At 46.5% G+C, this 15,231-nt stretch overlaps 1 protein-coding gene and 1 pseudogene across 1 annotated transcript; both read right to left on the reverse strand.

The window, feature by feature from the left end:
* Nucleotides 1-4,246: 4,246 nt before the first annotated feature.
* Nucleotides 4,247-4,873, reverse strand: LOC144607330 (histone H4-like; annotated as a pseudogene).
* A 1,052-nt stretch (nt 4,874-5,925) lies between these two features.
* Nucleotides 5,926-7,736, reverse strand: LOC144607329 (uncharacterized). The gene is made up of 2 exons (XM_078424084.1): nt 7,154-7,736; nt 5,926-6,052 (listed from the first exon to the last, which is right to left on the reverse strand). Exons 1-2 carry the CDS (start codon nt 7,729-7,731, stop codon nt 6,001-6,003), a joined length of 630 nt encoding a protein of 209 aa, XP_078280210.1. The 5' UTR covers nt 7,732-7,736; the 3' UTR covers nt 5,926-6,000.
* Nucleotides 7,737-15,231: the final 7,495 nt, after the last annotated feature.

Genomic DNA, 15,231 nt, shown 5'->3' on the forward strand with positions numbered 1-15,231 from the left:
TGAGTGGGAGCCGATTAGGAGAAGGGGAGATGCAACGAGACCTGGGTGTCGTGGTACACCAGTCATTGAAAGTAGGCATGCAGGTGCAGCAGGCAGTGAAGAAAGCGAATGGTATGTTGGCATTCATAGCGAGGGGATTTGAGTATAGGAGCAGGGAGGTTCTGCTGCAGTTGTACAGGGCATTGGTGAGACCACACCTGGAGTATTGCGTACAGTTTTGGTCTCCTAATCTGAGGAAAGACATTCTTGCCATAGAGGGAGTACAGAGAAGGTTCACCAGATTGATTCCTGGGATGGCAGGACTTTCATATGAAGAAAGACTGGATAGACTCGGTTTGTACTCGCTGCTATTTAGAAGATTGAGGGGGGATCTTATAGAAATTTACAAAATTCTTAAGGGGTTGGACAGGCTAGATGCAGGAAGATTGTTCCCGATGTTGGGGAAGTCCAGAACAAGGGGTCACAGTTTAAGGATAAGGGGGAAGTCTTTTAGGACCGAGATGAGAAAGTTTTTTTACACACAGAGTGGTGAATCTGTGGAATTCTCTGCCACAGAAGGTAGTTGAGGCCAGTTCATTGGCTATATTTAAGAGGGAGTTAGATGTGGCCCTTGTGGCTAAAGGGATCAGGGGGTATGGAGAGAAGGCAGGTACGGGATACTGAGTTGGATGATCAGCCATGATCATATTGAATGGCGGTGCAGGCTCGAAGGGCCGAATGGCCTACTCCTGCACCTATTTTCTATGTTTCTATGTTTCTATGAAAGGCGGATAATTACATGCAAAAATCTTTTTTTTAAAACTTCAAACAATTACACAATATACCTAAAAAGTGGTCTGGCTGGACCTTGCTGTCGGTATGGTCAGGTGTCCGCCCCCCTTTAATAGCATTGCGGTCTCCGCCCCCATTCCCCAGCTGGCTGTTACAGCTGAACTTCTGTGGACGGGTTTTGACAGTTCCTGTCATAACTTGTCTTCTCCTGATTCAGGTACCCGTCGCTGGTTGATGTTGGTTGTCGCCAATGAAATTCATCTGTCCTCAGTACCGGTGACAACCTACCACACCTGGTGACAACCTGCGACAGCGCCCACGACAAGCTACAATCATTGGCATCAAGCCAGCTGTCGCCAAAACATTTCGAGCAGAATCAATTTTCCGTGACGACCTGAGATCTGCTACGACTCATTGGAGACTTCTCACGATCATGCCCGACACACCCCGGTGAACGTTCGGCAAAAGCCTAGTCGCCAACAGTCGCCTTAAAAATCGCCTAACTGGGACAGGCCCTTACATTATAACAGCCAGTTAAATTTTATTATCACCCTGATCTTCACACTGCCTAAATTGTATGTTACATTCCACTGGGATCAGTGCTGGGAACACTATCTGTTCAGACACAAAGGAGCTGACATTTAAGGAGCTACTAAATTAATATTGTGAAACAAAGTAGTGGGGGGAGGGGGTTGACATATTGGGAATATGAAGATGGAGTTAAAGGGGAAGTGAATACAGGAGAAATTGCAAAGGACTCTCGAATAAATGGGAAGGGAGGTTCTAGATGAGATAAGAGAGTAAGGTCAGAGCCAATTGTGACCGGTGTGAGAGGGAAGGTGAATACCGAAGTTAAAGTGTTGTATTTAAATGTGCGAAGTATGAAAAATAAAGTGGATGACCTTCAGCCTCAGTTAGACATTGGCAAGTACGATGTTGTGGGAATCACAGAGACATGGCTACAAGAGGACCAGGGCTGGGAACTGAATATTAAGGGGTACACAACATATAGAAAAGACAGACAGTTGGGCAGAGGGGGTGGGGTCACTCTGTTGGTAAGGAATGATATTCACTCCCTTGCAACGGGTGACATAGCATCAAGAGATATAGAATCAGTATGGATAGAAATGAGGAATTGTAAGGGTAAAAAGACCCTAATGGGAGTTATCTACAGTCCCCCAAACAGTAGCCTCGACATAGGGTGCAAGTTGAATCAAGAGCTAAAATTGGCATGTCGCAAATGTAATGCTACGGTGGTTATGGGAGATTTCAACATGCAGGTCGACTGGGAAAATTAGGTTGGTAATGGACCCCATGAAAGAGAGTTTGTGGATTGCTTCCAAGATGGATTCTTAGAACAGTTTTACTGGAGCCTACCAGGGAGAAGGCAATTCTGGATTTAGTGTTGTGTAATGAACCTGATCTGATAAGGGGACTCAAGGTAAAAAAGCCATTAGGATGCAGTGATCACAATATGATAAGTTTTACTCTACAAATTGAGAGGGAGAAGGGAAAATCGGAAGTGTCAGTATTACAGTATAGCAAAGGGGATTACAGAGGTATGAGGCATGAGCTGGTCAGATTTGACTGGAAGGAGGCCCTAGCAGGGAAGACGGTGGAACAGCAATGGCAGGTATTCCTGGGAACAATGCAGAAGTTGCAGGATCAATTTATCCCAAAGAGGAGGAAAGATTCTAAGGGGAGTAAGAGGCACCCATGGCTGACAAGGGCAGACAAGGATAGCATAAAAATAAAAGAGAAGTATATCATAGCAAAGGAGAGTGGGAAGCCAGAGGATTGGGAATCTTTTAAAGAGCAACAGAAGATAACTAAAAAGGCAATACGGGGAGAAAAGATGAGGTACGAAGGTAAGCTAGCCAATAATATAAAGGAGGGTAGTAAAAGCTTTTTTAGGTATGTGAAGAGGAAAAAAATAGTCAAGGCAAATGTGGGTCCCTTGAAGTCGGAAGCAGGGGAATTTATTATGGGGAAGAAGGAAATGGCAGACGAGTTGAACCAGTACTTTGGATCTGTCTTCAATAATGAAGATACAAACAATCTCCCAGATGTTCAAGTGGCCAGAGATCCTAGGGTGACAGAGGAACTGAAGGAGATTCACATTAGGCAGGAATTGGTGTTGGGTAGACTGATGGGACTGAAGGCTGATAAATCCCCAGGGCCTGATGGTCTGCAACCCAGGGTACTTAAGGAGGTGGCTCTAGGAATTGTGGACCCATTGGTGATCATTTTCCAATGTTGTATAGATTCAGGATCAGTTCCTGTGGATTGGAGGGTAGCTAATGTTATCCCACTTTCTAAGAAAGGAGGGAGAGAGAAAACGGAAAATTATAGATCAGTTAGTCTGACATCAGTGTTGGAGAAGATGCTGGAGTCAATTATAAAAGATAAATTTGCGGAGCATTTAGATAGCAGTAACAGGATCGTTCCGAGTCAGCAAGGATTTACGAAGGGGAAATCATGCTTGACTAATCTTCTGGAATTTTTTGAGGATGTAACTAGGAAAATTTGACAGGGGAGAGCCGGTGGATGTGGTATACCTCGACTTTCAGAAAGCCTTCGACAAGGTCCCACATAGGAGATTAGTGGGCAAAATTAAAGCACATGGTATTGGGGGTAGGGAACTGACATGGATAGAAAATTGGTTGACAGACAGAAAGCAAAGAGTGGGGATAAATGGGTCCCTTTCAGAATGGCAGGCAGTGACTAGTGGCGTACCGCAAGGCTCGGTGCTGGGACCGCAGCTATTTACAATATATATATTAATGACTTGGATGAAGGGATTAAAAGTACCATTAGCAAATTTGCAGATGATACAAAGCTGGGTGGTAGTGTGAGCTGTGAGGAAGATGCTATGAGGTTGCAGGGTGACTTGGACAGGTTGTGTGAGTGGGCGGATGCATGGCAGATGCAGTTTAATGTGGACAAGTGGAGGCCAATTCTCTGAATGCATTCAAGAGAGAGCTAGATAGAGCTCTTAAGGATAGTATGGGGAGAAGGCAGGAACGGGGTACTGATTGGGAATGATCAGCCATAATCACATTGAATGGTGGTGCTGGCTCGTAGGGCCGAATGGCCTACTCCTCTAGTCTATTGTCTATTGTAAGAATGTACTGTATAAAAATCTAATACAATACAATATATCTTTATTGTCATTGTACAGGGGTACAAGATTGGGAATGCGCCTTCCATACGATGCAATAAATTAATTAGCTAATCAGTATAAATTTAGACAATACAATAAGATAATACTGGAACGGTAGTTACAATCATCATGGAAATCAAGCACACTTTAAGGAGAGAAGGCAAAATGAATTACGTTGATAATAATCTCTGAAATTATAGTGTTTTGTTAGATTTGTCATTTTAATAGAAAGAATTGGGAAGAATGTGATGTTACAATTACTGTACATAAAGAAAATAGAGCAACTAGATGGATTGTGACCAGTCGAGGGGAATTGAATAGGTAAGAATTTTCAATTTAATGTTGTAGATTTGCCACGTGTAAGATAATTGTTTTCTGTTCAGAGCAGTTAAAATAAGTTATCGGTCTTTTAGAATGATGTAGTGGTTCTGAAAAGAACCTTTTTATTTTCTGATTACTTCTCACATTAATCTTTTAGCCCCCAAACCCATACAAGGTGCGCCCCTGTCGTTTCAGTGCATACACCACGTCCATTGCAGTCACTGTCTTGCGTTTCGCATGTTCCGTGTAGGTTACGGAATCCCGGATGACATTCTCAAGGAAAACCTTCAAAACTCCGCGCACTTCCTCGTAGATGAGGCCAGAAATACGTTTGACGCCACCTCGTCGAGCCAAACGACGGATGGCAGGTTTGGTGATGCCTTGGATGTTGTCACGAAGAACTTTACGGTGCCGCTTTGCACCACCCTTGCCCAGCCCCTTCCCACCTTTCCCTCTCCCTGTCATGGCACCAATCGCCGGTTCACAATTGAAAAATTAACGGTTCCCTCGACTTGTTCTTATACCGGCTGTGCGGACCTGGGTGAAGAACAATAGGAAACACGAGCCAGTAAATATCACGTGACTCATCCTTCGGCGCAGATCTCTCACTGCCGACATCAAGTAAAATTAAATAAACAACACACGTCCTCAATGGAAAATTTTGCGTATATTTGTCGATTATCTTTGCAATTTGTGACATTATGTGAATAATTGCGACAACAGAGTAGTTTTTATGGGAAATGAAAGATTTTTTAAAACGATAAATTTCATGGCAGGGAAACGAGTAATGTGAGGGAAACGATCAGTACTTCGGAACGAGATAAAGTTCTCTATTCCTAATTTTAACCCGAAAATTACTTTAGTTACTATGTAACCCTGGTTGCTGCAAGGAAACTATCTCTTCACATTGACCGTTGGATTTACACTCCAGTCCCCATTCAAAATTGTTCTTCCAAACTTTCAAATGGGAAGAATGTGTCTGCAATTTCAATTTCCAAGTGCATTGGAGTGCATAAATGATGTATATGTTTTTAGACGTTAAACCCTCCTCGACCACAAGTCATCTCCATTCCATCTCCTTAACCATCGTGTTTTTCTCCATGGTAAAAAAACACTGAGCAGAAATACTCATTGAGAACGTTGCCCATCTCCTGCGTCTCCACACGTCGATGACCACCTTTATTTCTGAGGGGACCTATACTCTCACTGATCTGGCCTGGTCTTTTGTCTGTATACATATTAGAAACATAGAAACATAGAAAATTTGGGTGCAGGAGTAGGCCATTCGGCCCTTCGAGCCAGCACCGCCATTCAATATGATCATGGTTGATCTTCCAAACTCAATAGCTCGTTCCTGCTTTTTCCCCATATCCCATGATTCCGTTAGTGCTGAAAGAACTCAACGGGTCAGGCAGCAAACGTGGAGAGAATGGCCAGATGACATTTCGTCTGACAGAGAGTCGTGAATCTCTGGAACTTTCTCCCCTTACAGGATGTGCAGGTGAGGTATTTAAAGAAGTGGTCGATTTTTCTTAAACGAGGTAAACCAAGGAATGAATAGCTGTGGAGAACTGGTGTAGAAGAGGAGATGAGGTCCAAGGTAAATCAGTGAATAGTGCGGCAGGCTTGAGGAGCCGAGTGGTCCATTCCTTCTCCGATTTTGTTATGTGCTTCTATACTTCTTCAACAGGTTATAGAATCAGAGAGTAATACAACTTGGAAACCGGCCCTTCGGCCCAACTTGCTCATGCCAAACAAGATGTTCCATATCCACTCGTCCCACCTGCCCGCAATTGGCTAATATTAGGAACATAGAAACATATTCTGCTTTAGTTAAACATTTTGTTCAAGATGGCCGCGCCGTTGTGTTTGGCTGCCTGCCACTGTATGTTTCTTTTTTTTCCTAATCAGATATGCAGCACTTTGGTCAACGTGGGTTGTTTTTAAATGTGCTATACAAATAAAATTGACTTGACTTGACTTGACTTGATAGAAAAATATGTGCAGGAGTAGGCTATTCGGCCCTTTGAGCCAGCACCTGCATCTAGCTTGTCCAATCCCTTAAGAATTGTTTATGTTTCTATAAGAACAATATTACAACCCAAATACAATAATTTTGGCAGGGAATGGAGGGACACGATTGATGTGGATGAGTTTCTTCACAATTTCACATTAGTAGCTGACGATGAAGGGCTGAGCTTGAAGTTCCCTAGAAATGTTATATGTACTTTTCAAATTTTATCCTAAAAGTTAGTTACTAATTGTTTGCTGGATTATATTACGATTCGGAGCACGGGTGTTTGCACGAATAAGTGTCCAGCATTTCAGATTCTGTGAGCCTATAAATTATCTTCATGCAAAGATGAATTGATAATGGTGACAAACATAATCAATGTTAGCGGATTGGATCTAAATTATAAGATGACAAAAAATGTTACTATTTCATTTGAAGCTGCATAAATGTGAAAACATGATATAGATGAGTTACCTCTATTATTATCAACTCATGGAATTTAAATGAAGATATTTGGACAGGCTATGGACCAGGCTACAAATGTGACTAGCTCGGTAGGGCAATGTGGTTGGCATGGATGATATATCATGAAGGGCCTGTTTCTGTGCAAGACTCAAAGTGCCGGAGGAATTCAGCGAGTCAGGCAACATCTGTCGAGGAAAAGGACAGACGATGTTTCAGGTCGGCCCTTCTAGATTGATCGCAATGGGGCGTGGGAGAAAGCTGAAAAAGAGGAGGGGCGTGACAAAGCCTGACAGCTCGATGTTTCTATGACTATTAAGATTTAACTGGGTGAAATTACCCTCTTGTCAGTAACTCCTAATAAAGATGTCTGGGTGGCTCTGAAAAGAGCCTTTGTGTTTGGCTATTCAGGTTCTGTCTACCTCTTTCTGGCTCCCCGTCGTTGCCGCCCCCCAGCTCTGGAGGCAGGTCTCTTCGACACTTTCTTGGCCGCCGGTTTCTTAGCCCTTTTCTGGGCGGCAGGCTTGACTCCTACCGCTGTCCTCGGGCCCATTTTCCTCGCAGGCGCTTTTCTCTTGAAGATCCTTTTGTTCCGATCTTTGCCTTCTCCCTGCTCGCCCTCTGCCGCTCTCGGCTCCGTATCCCGCTCCGGGAGAGTGGCCGCGGAAGTGTCAGTGCCGTCCTCAGATGGAGCGCACTTGTTCGCCAACGCGCTGCCCGACTGGTTTGGCCGGGCGCCGACCTTGTCCGTCCTGCAGCCGGCAGCCGACAGGGTTTTCTTTCCGGCGCCCATCTTGGCAACCTGACGCTCCTTGGTGGCGGCCACAGCCTCCAGGATCTGCTCGGCCGCGGCAGTCGCTGCGCCCTTCTGCGGGCGATAGGCCGCCTTCTTCTTGGTGGCAGCGAGTGGTGCGGGAGGGGCCGAGGAAACGGGACCACTGGTGAGATCAGGAGGGATAGCGGCGGCAATATCAGCCTTGATGGGTGCAATCTCAGCCATCTCCACTTCTAGCCAATGGACACCGCTACGGAAGTGGCAGCTCTGTGCAGGATCACGATTTATAAAAGCGAAAGGCGGACAGGGGAGAGACAATCCGTTGGGCCACTCCCACAACCCCAGTGGAGCTGCCCAATCCGGTGCTCCTAACGCCTCTAAGCCGCGTCCCTGATCTCCATCTCCCCACTCCATTTCCCCTCTGGCTTCAATGCACCCTGTTTCATTCTTTAGCAATATTTAGATAGGTATACCTTTATTTTGAAGGAAACTGCACCATCTTCTGACAGATTATATTTCTTAACATGCATGTATTGTAAATAAAAACAATGAATTGAATCAAAAACTATGAACATCGAACCTTCGCTTTGTCAAGACATCTCACACACTGCTCCTGATAAAATGCTTTCTACGCCTCATCGGCAGACGTTGGTGAGAGTTGTTGGGGACATGTTGAACTTCCTCTTGAAAAGACGGTATGCCCTAGCCTCAAGCCTCCACCTCTACTGCTTCTGCGCCCAATATGAGGATTACCATTTTCGGCATCAACGTGCCATCCCTCCCCGTCCCCGGATACATTTTGGGTCCATGGTGACTCCTAAGTCAAATAGTCATATAGCATGGAAACAGGACCTATGGCCCAATTAGTCCACGCCGAACAAATGTTGAACTACTTTAATAATAGAAGTGCAACCATTTAACCTGTGGAAGACTAATTTAGGCATTTCCACCTCCATTTACAGTGGAAAGATGGATACTCACTGAAATGAAGATGCTTATGTGTGCAAGATACATCTTCTGGATGCACTGGGACACATCCTCAGTGATGTGACCTGGGGTCAGCGGGTGTTTCGGGTCTCACAACATTAGACACCCTCGCCCAGACGACCCAGCCCCGACTTGCATCCCAGCACCAACTGCCCACGGATCAGCCCTCTTAATCCCAAGCCATCTAGTGGCTTTCTCTGCAGCTTCGCTTGCGGATTGAATGGCCCTCTTCTTTGTCAGCCCCGTAATGCCCATTGGTTGAGGACTTTGCAGTCTGTTATAATGGATCAAGTTATGGTCAGGTTGCAATCTTCAGCCATATGCTCTATTTTACTTTTTCAGCAATATTCAATCATGACTAATCTTTCACTTTCTTTGGACAGCAAACATTGTGCAGCCAATAACGTACATCACACACATTACACCTTACAGAGGTTCATAAATCATGAGGGGCATAGATAATTTGAATAGCCATAGTCTTTCCCCAGGGTAGGTTAGCACTGGGCTCAGGTTTAAGATGAAAGGGGAAAGATTTTGAGGGGACTGGAGGGGTAACACTTTTAGACAGAGGGTGATGGGTCTATGGAATGAGCTTCTTGAGTTAGCGAAGGCGGCAGGCACAGTTATAACAAGACACCCAGGCAGCTAAATATACAAAGTAGGTGTATAGGATATGGACCAAAAGTAGGCAAAATGTAACCAGCCAGTAAGGAAACTTGGTGGGCTTTGTCACGCCGGGCCCTGCAGGAACCACGCGGGGCCCAGCATGAGTGATAAGGTACCACACGAGAGGTTGTCACGTCGGGCCGAGCAGGAATGACAGTGGAACAGCAATGGCAGGAATTTCTGGGCATAATCTGAAAGATGCAGGATAATTTCATTCCAAAAAGGAAAAAAGATTCTAAGGGGAGTAAGAAGCAACCATGGCTAACAGGGGAAGTTAGAGATGGAATAAAATTAAAACAAAAGATGTATAAGATAGCAAAGAGTAGCGGGTAGCCAGAGGATTGGACAACTTTCAAAGGACAACAGAAGATAGCAAAAAGGGCAATATGGGCTGAAAGATGAGGTATGAAGTAAAGCTGGCCAAGAATATAAAGAAGGACAGTAAAAGCTTCTTTAAGTATTTTAAGAGAAAAAGATTAGTAAAGACAAATGTGGGACCCTTGAAGGCAGAAAAAGGTGAAATTATTATGGGTAACAAGGAAATGGCAGAAGAGTTGAACGGGTACTTTGGATCTGTCTTCACTAAGGAAGACACAAACAATCTCCCAGATGTATTAGTCGACAGAGGATTAAGGGAGACAGAGGAACTGAAATAAATTTGCATTAGGCGAGAAATAGTATCGAGTAGACTGATAGGACTGAAGGCTGATAAATCCCCAGGGCCTGATGGTCTCCATCCCAGGGTACGCATTGGTGACCATTTTCCAATGTTCAATAGATTCAGGATCTGTTCCTGTGGATTGGAGAGTAGCTAATGTTATCCCACTTTTCAAGAAAGGAGCGAGAGAGAAAACGTGGAATTACAGACCAGTTAGCCTGACATCGGTGTTGGGGAAAGTGCTGGATGTCAATTATTAAAGAGGTAATAATGGCACATTTGGATAGCGGTAACAGGATTGGTCCAAGTCAGCATGGATTTATGAAAGGGAAATCCTGCTTGACTAATCATCTGGAATTTTTTGAGGATGTGACAGGTAAAATGGATGAAGGAGAACCAGACGATGTAGTGTATCGAGACCTTCAGAAAGTCTTTGATAAGGTACCACATAGGCGGTTGGTGAGCAAAATTAGAGCACATGGTATTGGGGGCAGAGTATTGACATGGATAGAGAATTGGTTGGCAGACAGGAAGGAAAGAGTAGGAATAAACTGGTCCATTTCAGAATGGCAGGCAGTGGAGAGTGGAATGCCGCAAGATTCGGTGCTGGGGCCGCAACTATTTACGATATATATTAATGATTTGGAGGATGGAATTAGAAGTAACACTAGCAAGTTTGCGTATGACACAAAGCTGGGTGGTAGTGTGAACTGCAAAGAGGATGATAGGAAATTGCAGGTTGACTTAGACAGGTTGAGTGAGTGGGCAGATGCATGACAAATGCAGTATAATGTGGATGAATGTGAGGTTATTCACTTTGGTGGAAAAAATAAGGAGGCAGATTATTATCTCAATGGTGTCAGATTAGATAAAGGGGAGGTGCAATGAGACCTTGGTGTCCTTGTACACCAGTCACTTAAAGTAAGCATGCAGGTACAACAGACAGTGAAGAAAGCTAATGGCATGTTGGCCTTCATAACAAGAGGATTTGACTACATTTGCAAAGAAGTCCTTCTGCAGTTGCATAGGGCCCTGGAGAGCCCAAATCTGGAGTATTGTGTGCAGTTTTGGTCTCCTAATTTGAGGAAGGACGTCCTTGCTATTGAGGTAGTGCAGCACAGGTTCACGAGGTTAATCCCTGGGATGGAGGTGTTAAATCAAGTTCATTACCTTCAGTCTGAATAATCACAAGTGATACTGGATTAGCACATCAGATTTATTCCACCATGGGGTTCTTCCCGAGAAGATCTCCAGACACAATACTAGTGTCTGAAGAGATCTCAACTCAGGGGAGGGGAAGAACAACTTCTCCACGATTGTTTACTTTTTATACAGAAAAAGAGAGGTGTGACAAAAATAAATCAAGGACCAATTACAATTCTAATACAATTCCCATGGTTACAGAGAAGACAAAATCATTAATACAGGTCACATGCCCAGAAACCAAACCATTAATATAAGTCACATGTTTTTAGAGAAACGCATCAATTTACCTAGAGTGGATTCAAAACTTTTCCTACTTTCACACGCACCCAAATAAGGAGTTGTTATTAAGAAAGAAACTTTCTTTATCTCTATAGACGAGCAATCTCGCAGCTGCATGACCTTGCTTTACTGTTTCAATACACACCACTCACAGTCATACAGAGTAGTGGGAGAGGACAACTTCTGTACACTCCTTATCATTCGTAAAGGGACAAACACATTCTGTTCCCAAGGATAACATTTCTGCCACAAGCATCCATCTTACTGCTTTCCACTAAAATAAGCATTCATTTTATATTAGCTAAAACAACAAAAGAAACCATCTCTACTACAACAAAATATAATATCTCTAATTGACTATATCAGCTAATAGCATAGATTCTCAGAGGGACGGTCATATGAGGAAAGATTGGAAAGACTAGGCTTACATTCTCGTGGAGTTTAGAAGGATGAGAGGGGATCTTATAGAGACATATAAAATTATAAAAGGACTAGACAAGCTAGATGCTGGAAAAATGTTCCCAATGTTGGGGGAGTCAAGAACCAGGGGACACAGTCTACGAATAGAAACAGAAATATAGAAAATAGGTGCAGGAGGAGGCCATTCGGCCCTTTGAGCCAGCACCGCCATTCATTATGATCATATCTGATCATCCACAATCAGTAACCTGTGTCCAACTTCTCCCCAGATCCCTTGATTTCACTAGCCCCTAGAGCTCTATCTAACTCTCCCTTAAATTCATCCAGTGATTTGGCCTCCACTGCCCTCTGTGGCAGAGAATCCCACAAATTCACAACTCTCTGGGTGAAAAACTTCCTTCTCACCTCAGTTTTAAATGGCCTCCCCTTTATTCTAAGACTGTGGTCCCTGGTTCTGAACTCCCCCAACATTGGGAACATTTTTCCTGCATCTAGCTTGTCCAGTCCTTTTATGATTTTATAATATCCCCTCTCATCCTTCTAAACTCCAGTGAATACAAGCCTAGTCTTTTCAATATTTCCTCATATGACAGTCTCGCCATCCCAGGGATCAATCTCGTGAACCTACGCTGCACTGCCTCTATTACAAGGATGTCCTTCTTCAAATTAGAGGGCCAAAACTGTACACAATACTCCAGATGTGGTCTTACAACTGCAGAAGAACCTCTTTACTCCTATACTGAAATCCTCTCGTTATGAAGGCCAACATGCCATTAGCTTTCTTCGCTGCCTGCTGTACCTGCATGCCAACTTTCAGTAACTGGTGTACAAGGACACCCAGGTCTTGTTGCACCTCCCCCTTAACTAACCTGACACCATGGAGCTAATAATCTGCCTGTAGGGACATACGGATTAGCGGGGGGGTCTCGAACCCTCGGTTGGGCTAACAGGTCACGTGGTGTGGGAGCGCGAGGTTTAGTTGTGTCTGGTGCCAAACTGGAGAGATGAGATTAGATTATATTAGTAGTTAAGTAGTGTGTGTCCAAAGTAAGTGCGTTGCGCCTTGTCACGGTTTTTACCAAGAATAAAGTCTTTTGATAATAACGCTCGTTTTGGACTCACTACATTGGTGACCTGAACGTAAGATCTGAAGCGAACACGCAGAATGTCACAGGTGGGAGCGAGCGCGGGCGAGGTTCACCTACCGCCGTTCTGGGCCCATCAGCCGCACCTGTGGTTTGTGCAGGCGGAATCACAGTTCCATATTAAGAAGGTGGAGAGCGACCAGGAGAAGTTCCACCACCTGGTGAGCTGTCTGCAGGCGGAGGTGGCTGCGCGGGTCAGTCAATACCTGACCAGTCCACCCCAAACGGAGCAGTACGTGGGGCTCAAGAGGCTCCTACTGAGGACTTTCGGCTGGAGCCAGAACCAGCGGGCTCTGAAGCTCCTCCATTTACCTGAACTGGGGCAGCGGCTGCCGTCGGAGTTGATGACCGAGATGCTGACCTTGGTGGGCGACCATCAGCCGTGTATGGTTTTTGAAGCGGCGTTTCGGGAGAAGCTACCCCGGGACGTCAGGCTAGTGTTGGTCGACGTCTCGTGTGAAGATCCGGTAGCGTTCGCCGAGAAAGCCGACGCGCTCGTCAGGGAGCGGCACACCCGAGACGACTCGGTTAATCGGGTCTTGAGACTCAGCGACAGTCGATGGAGCGGCCGAGAGAGCGACGCATCGGCCGCTATTTCGCAGTCAGCCAGCCAAGAAAGGGCTGCGGAACATGTTTATTGGTCGCGGGCTCAAGCAACAGGGCCGAATAGGCGCGGCTGGTGTTTCTTCCATCGGCGGTGGGGCAGTGAGGCCCGAAGCTGCAGAGCCCCGTGTTCGTTTCCGGGAAATGACTGGGCCGATCGAATGTAGAGGCAGTTTCGATTGGCCGTAATTGCCGCCTCTACGCGACGGACCAAGGTACCGGGATCGTTTTTCTAGTGGATACGGGAGCGGTTGTGAGTATTGTGCCCCCCTACGACTGCGAAGTTCAAGCGGGGGGGAAGGGGCCGCCCCTCATTGCGGTGAATGGTAGCCCCATCCGCACTTACGGTAAAAGGGCTATGTCCCTGTCCTTCAAGTCCAGGACCTACCGTTGGGATTTCATCGTGGCGGATGTGGGCCAGGCCATTTTGGGTGCGGATTTTCTAAGGGCGTTTTCGTTGGTCGTAGACGTCCGCGGTAGCGGCCTGCAGCCCTCGGCCGGTGTACTGCCCCGAAGTACGGGGCCTGCGGCCCCTCCAAGCGCCTCCCCACCCAGTTCAGCGATCCAGGCCATCACCACGGCCCCCGGTCAGTTCGAGGCGGTCCTAGCGGATTTTCCGCAGCTCCTCGTTCAGCGGTTCGATGCACCTTCCGAGAAGCATGGGGTGGGGCATTTCATTCCGACCGAGGGCCCGCCGGTTTTTGCCCGGGCACGGCGCCTCCCACCCGACAAGCTGGCCATGGCTCGAGAGGAGTTCCTGAACTTGGAGAGGCTGGGAATTGTGCGGCCTTCAAGTAGTCCGTGGGCCTCCCCCTTGCATATGGTTTCCAAAGCATCTGGTGGGTAGAGACCATGTGGGGATTTCCGACGACTTAACGCGGCAACACGGCCGGACCGCTACCCGATTCCGCACATACAGGACTTCTCAGCTAGCCTGGAGGGGGCTACAATTTTTTCAAAGATCGATTTAGTGCGGGGATATCATCAGATCCCGGTCCACCCGCCGGACATCCCAAAGACGGCTACCATTACTCCGTTCGGGTTGTTTGAGTGGTTGCGCATGCCTTTCGGCCTTAAAAACGCAGCTCAGGTATTCCAGCGTCTCATGGACCGTGTGGGTCGAGGTTTGCCGTTCGTGTTTATTTACCTCGATGACATTTTGATTGCCAGCCGTTCGGTCCAGGAGCACTTAGTCCATCTCCGCACTATATTCCAGAGGCTGCAGGACCACGGCCTGATTCTGCACCCGGCCAAATGCCAATTCGGCCTGTCGGTGGTAGATTTTTTGGGTCACCGGCTTACATCGGCCGGTGCCACTCCCTTGCCAGCTGAGGTGGACGCGGTCTGCTCTTTTCCACGCCCTACTACCATCAAGGGTTTGCAGGAATTCGTGGGCATGGTGAACTTTTATCACCGGTTCGTGCCTGCAGCAGCTCTGGTCATGCGCCCCCTTTTCAATGCCTCGCGGGTAACCCCGCTGAGTTTGCGTGGTCCGCAGCTGCAGAGACGGCTTTTGTTGCGGTCAAACAGGCCCTCGCCAACGCCACCATGCTGGTGCACCCGCGCTCCTCCGCCCCCACGGTGCTGACGGTGGACGCCTCAGATGTGGCTGTGGGTGGGGTTTTGGAGCAGCAGGTCGAAGGTCAATGGCAGCCCCTGGCGTTTTTCAGCCGGCAGCTCTCGCGAGCCGAGCTCAAATATAGTGCATTTGATAGGGAACTCCTGTCCCTCTATTTAGCAGTCCGCCACTTCCGTTATTTT

Source organism: Rhinoraja longicauda, chromosome 28 (assembly GCF_053455715.1).
Source record: "Rhinoraja longicauda isolate Sanriku21f chromosome 28, sRhiLon1.1, whole genome shotgun sequence".
NCBI classification, from domain to species: Eukaryota; Metazoa; Chordata; class Chondrichthyes; order Rajiformes; family Arhynchobatidae; genus Rhinoraja; species Rhinoraja longicauda.

What these genes read in the sequence shown, in the direction of transcription:
- LOC144607329 (XM_078424084.1), bottom strand. Translation starts at nt 7,731, where the DNA reads ATGGCTGAGATTGCACCCATCAAGGCTGATATTGCCGCCGCTATCCCT. An exon ending in CGACGGGGAGCCAGAAAGAG is followed by an intron (nt 6,053 to 7,153) that starts GTAGACAGAACC and finishes TCCTAATATTAG; the next exon opens with CCAATTGCGGGCAGGTGGGA.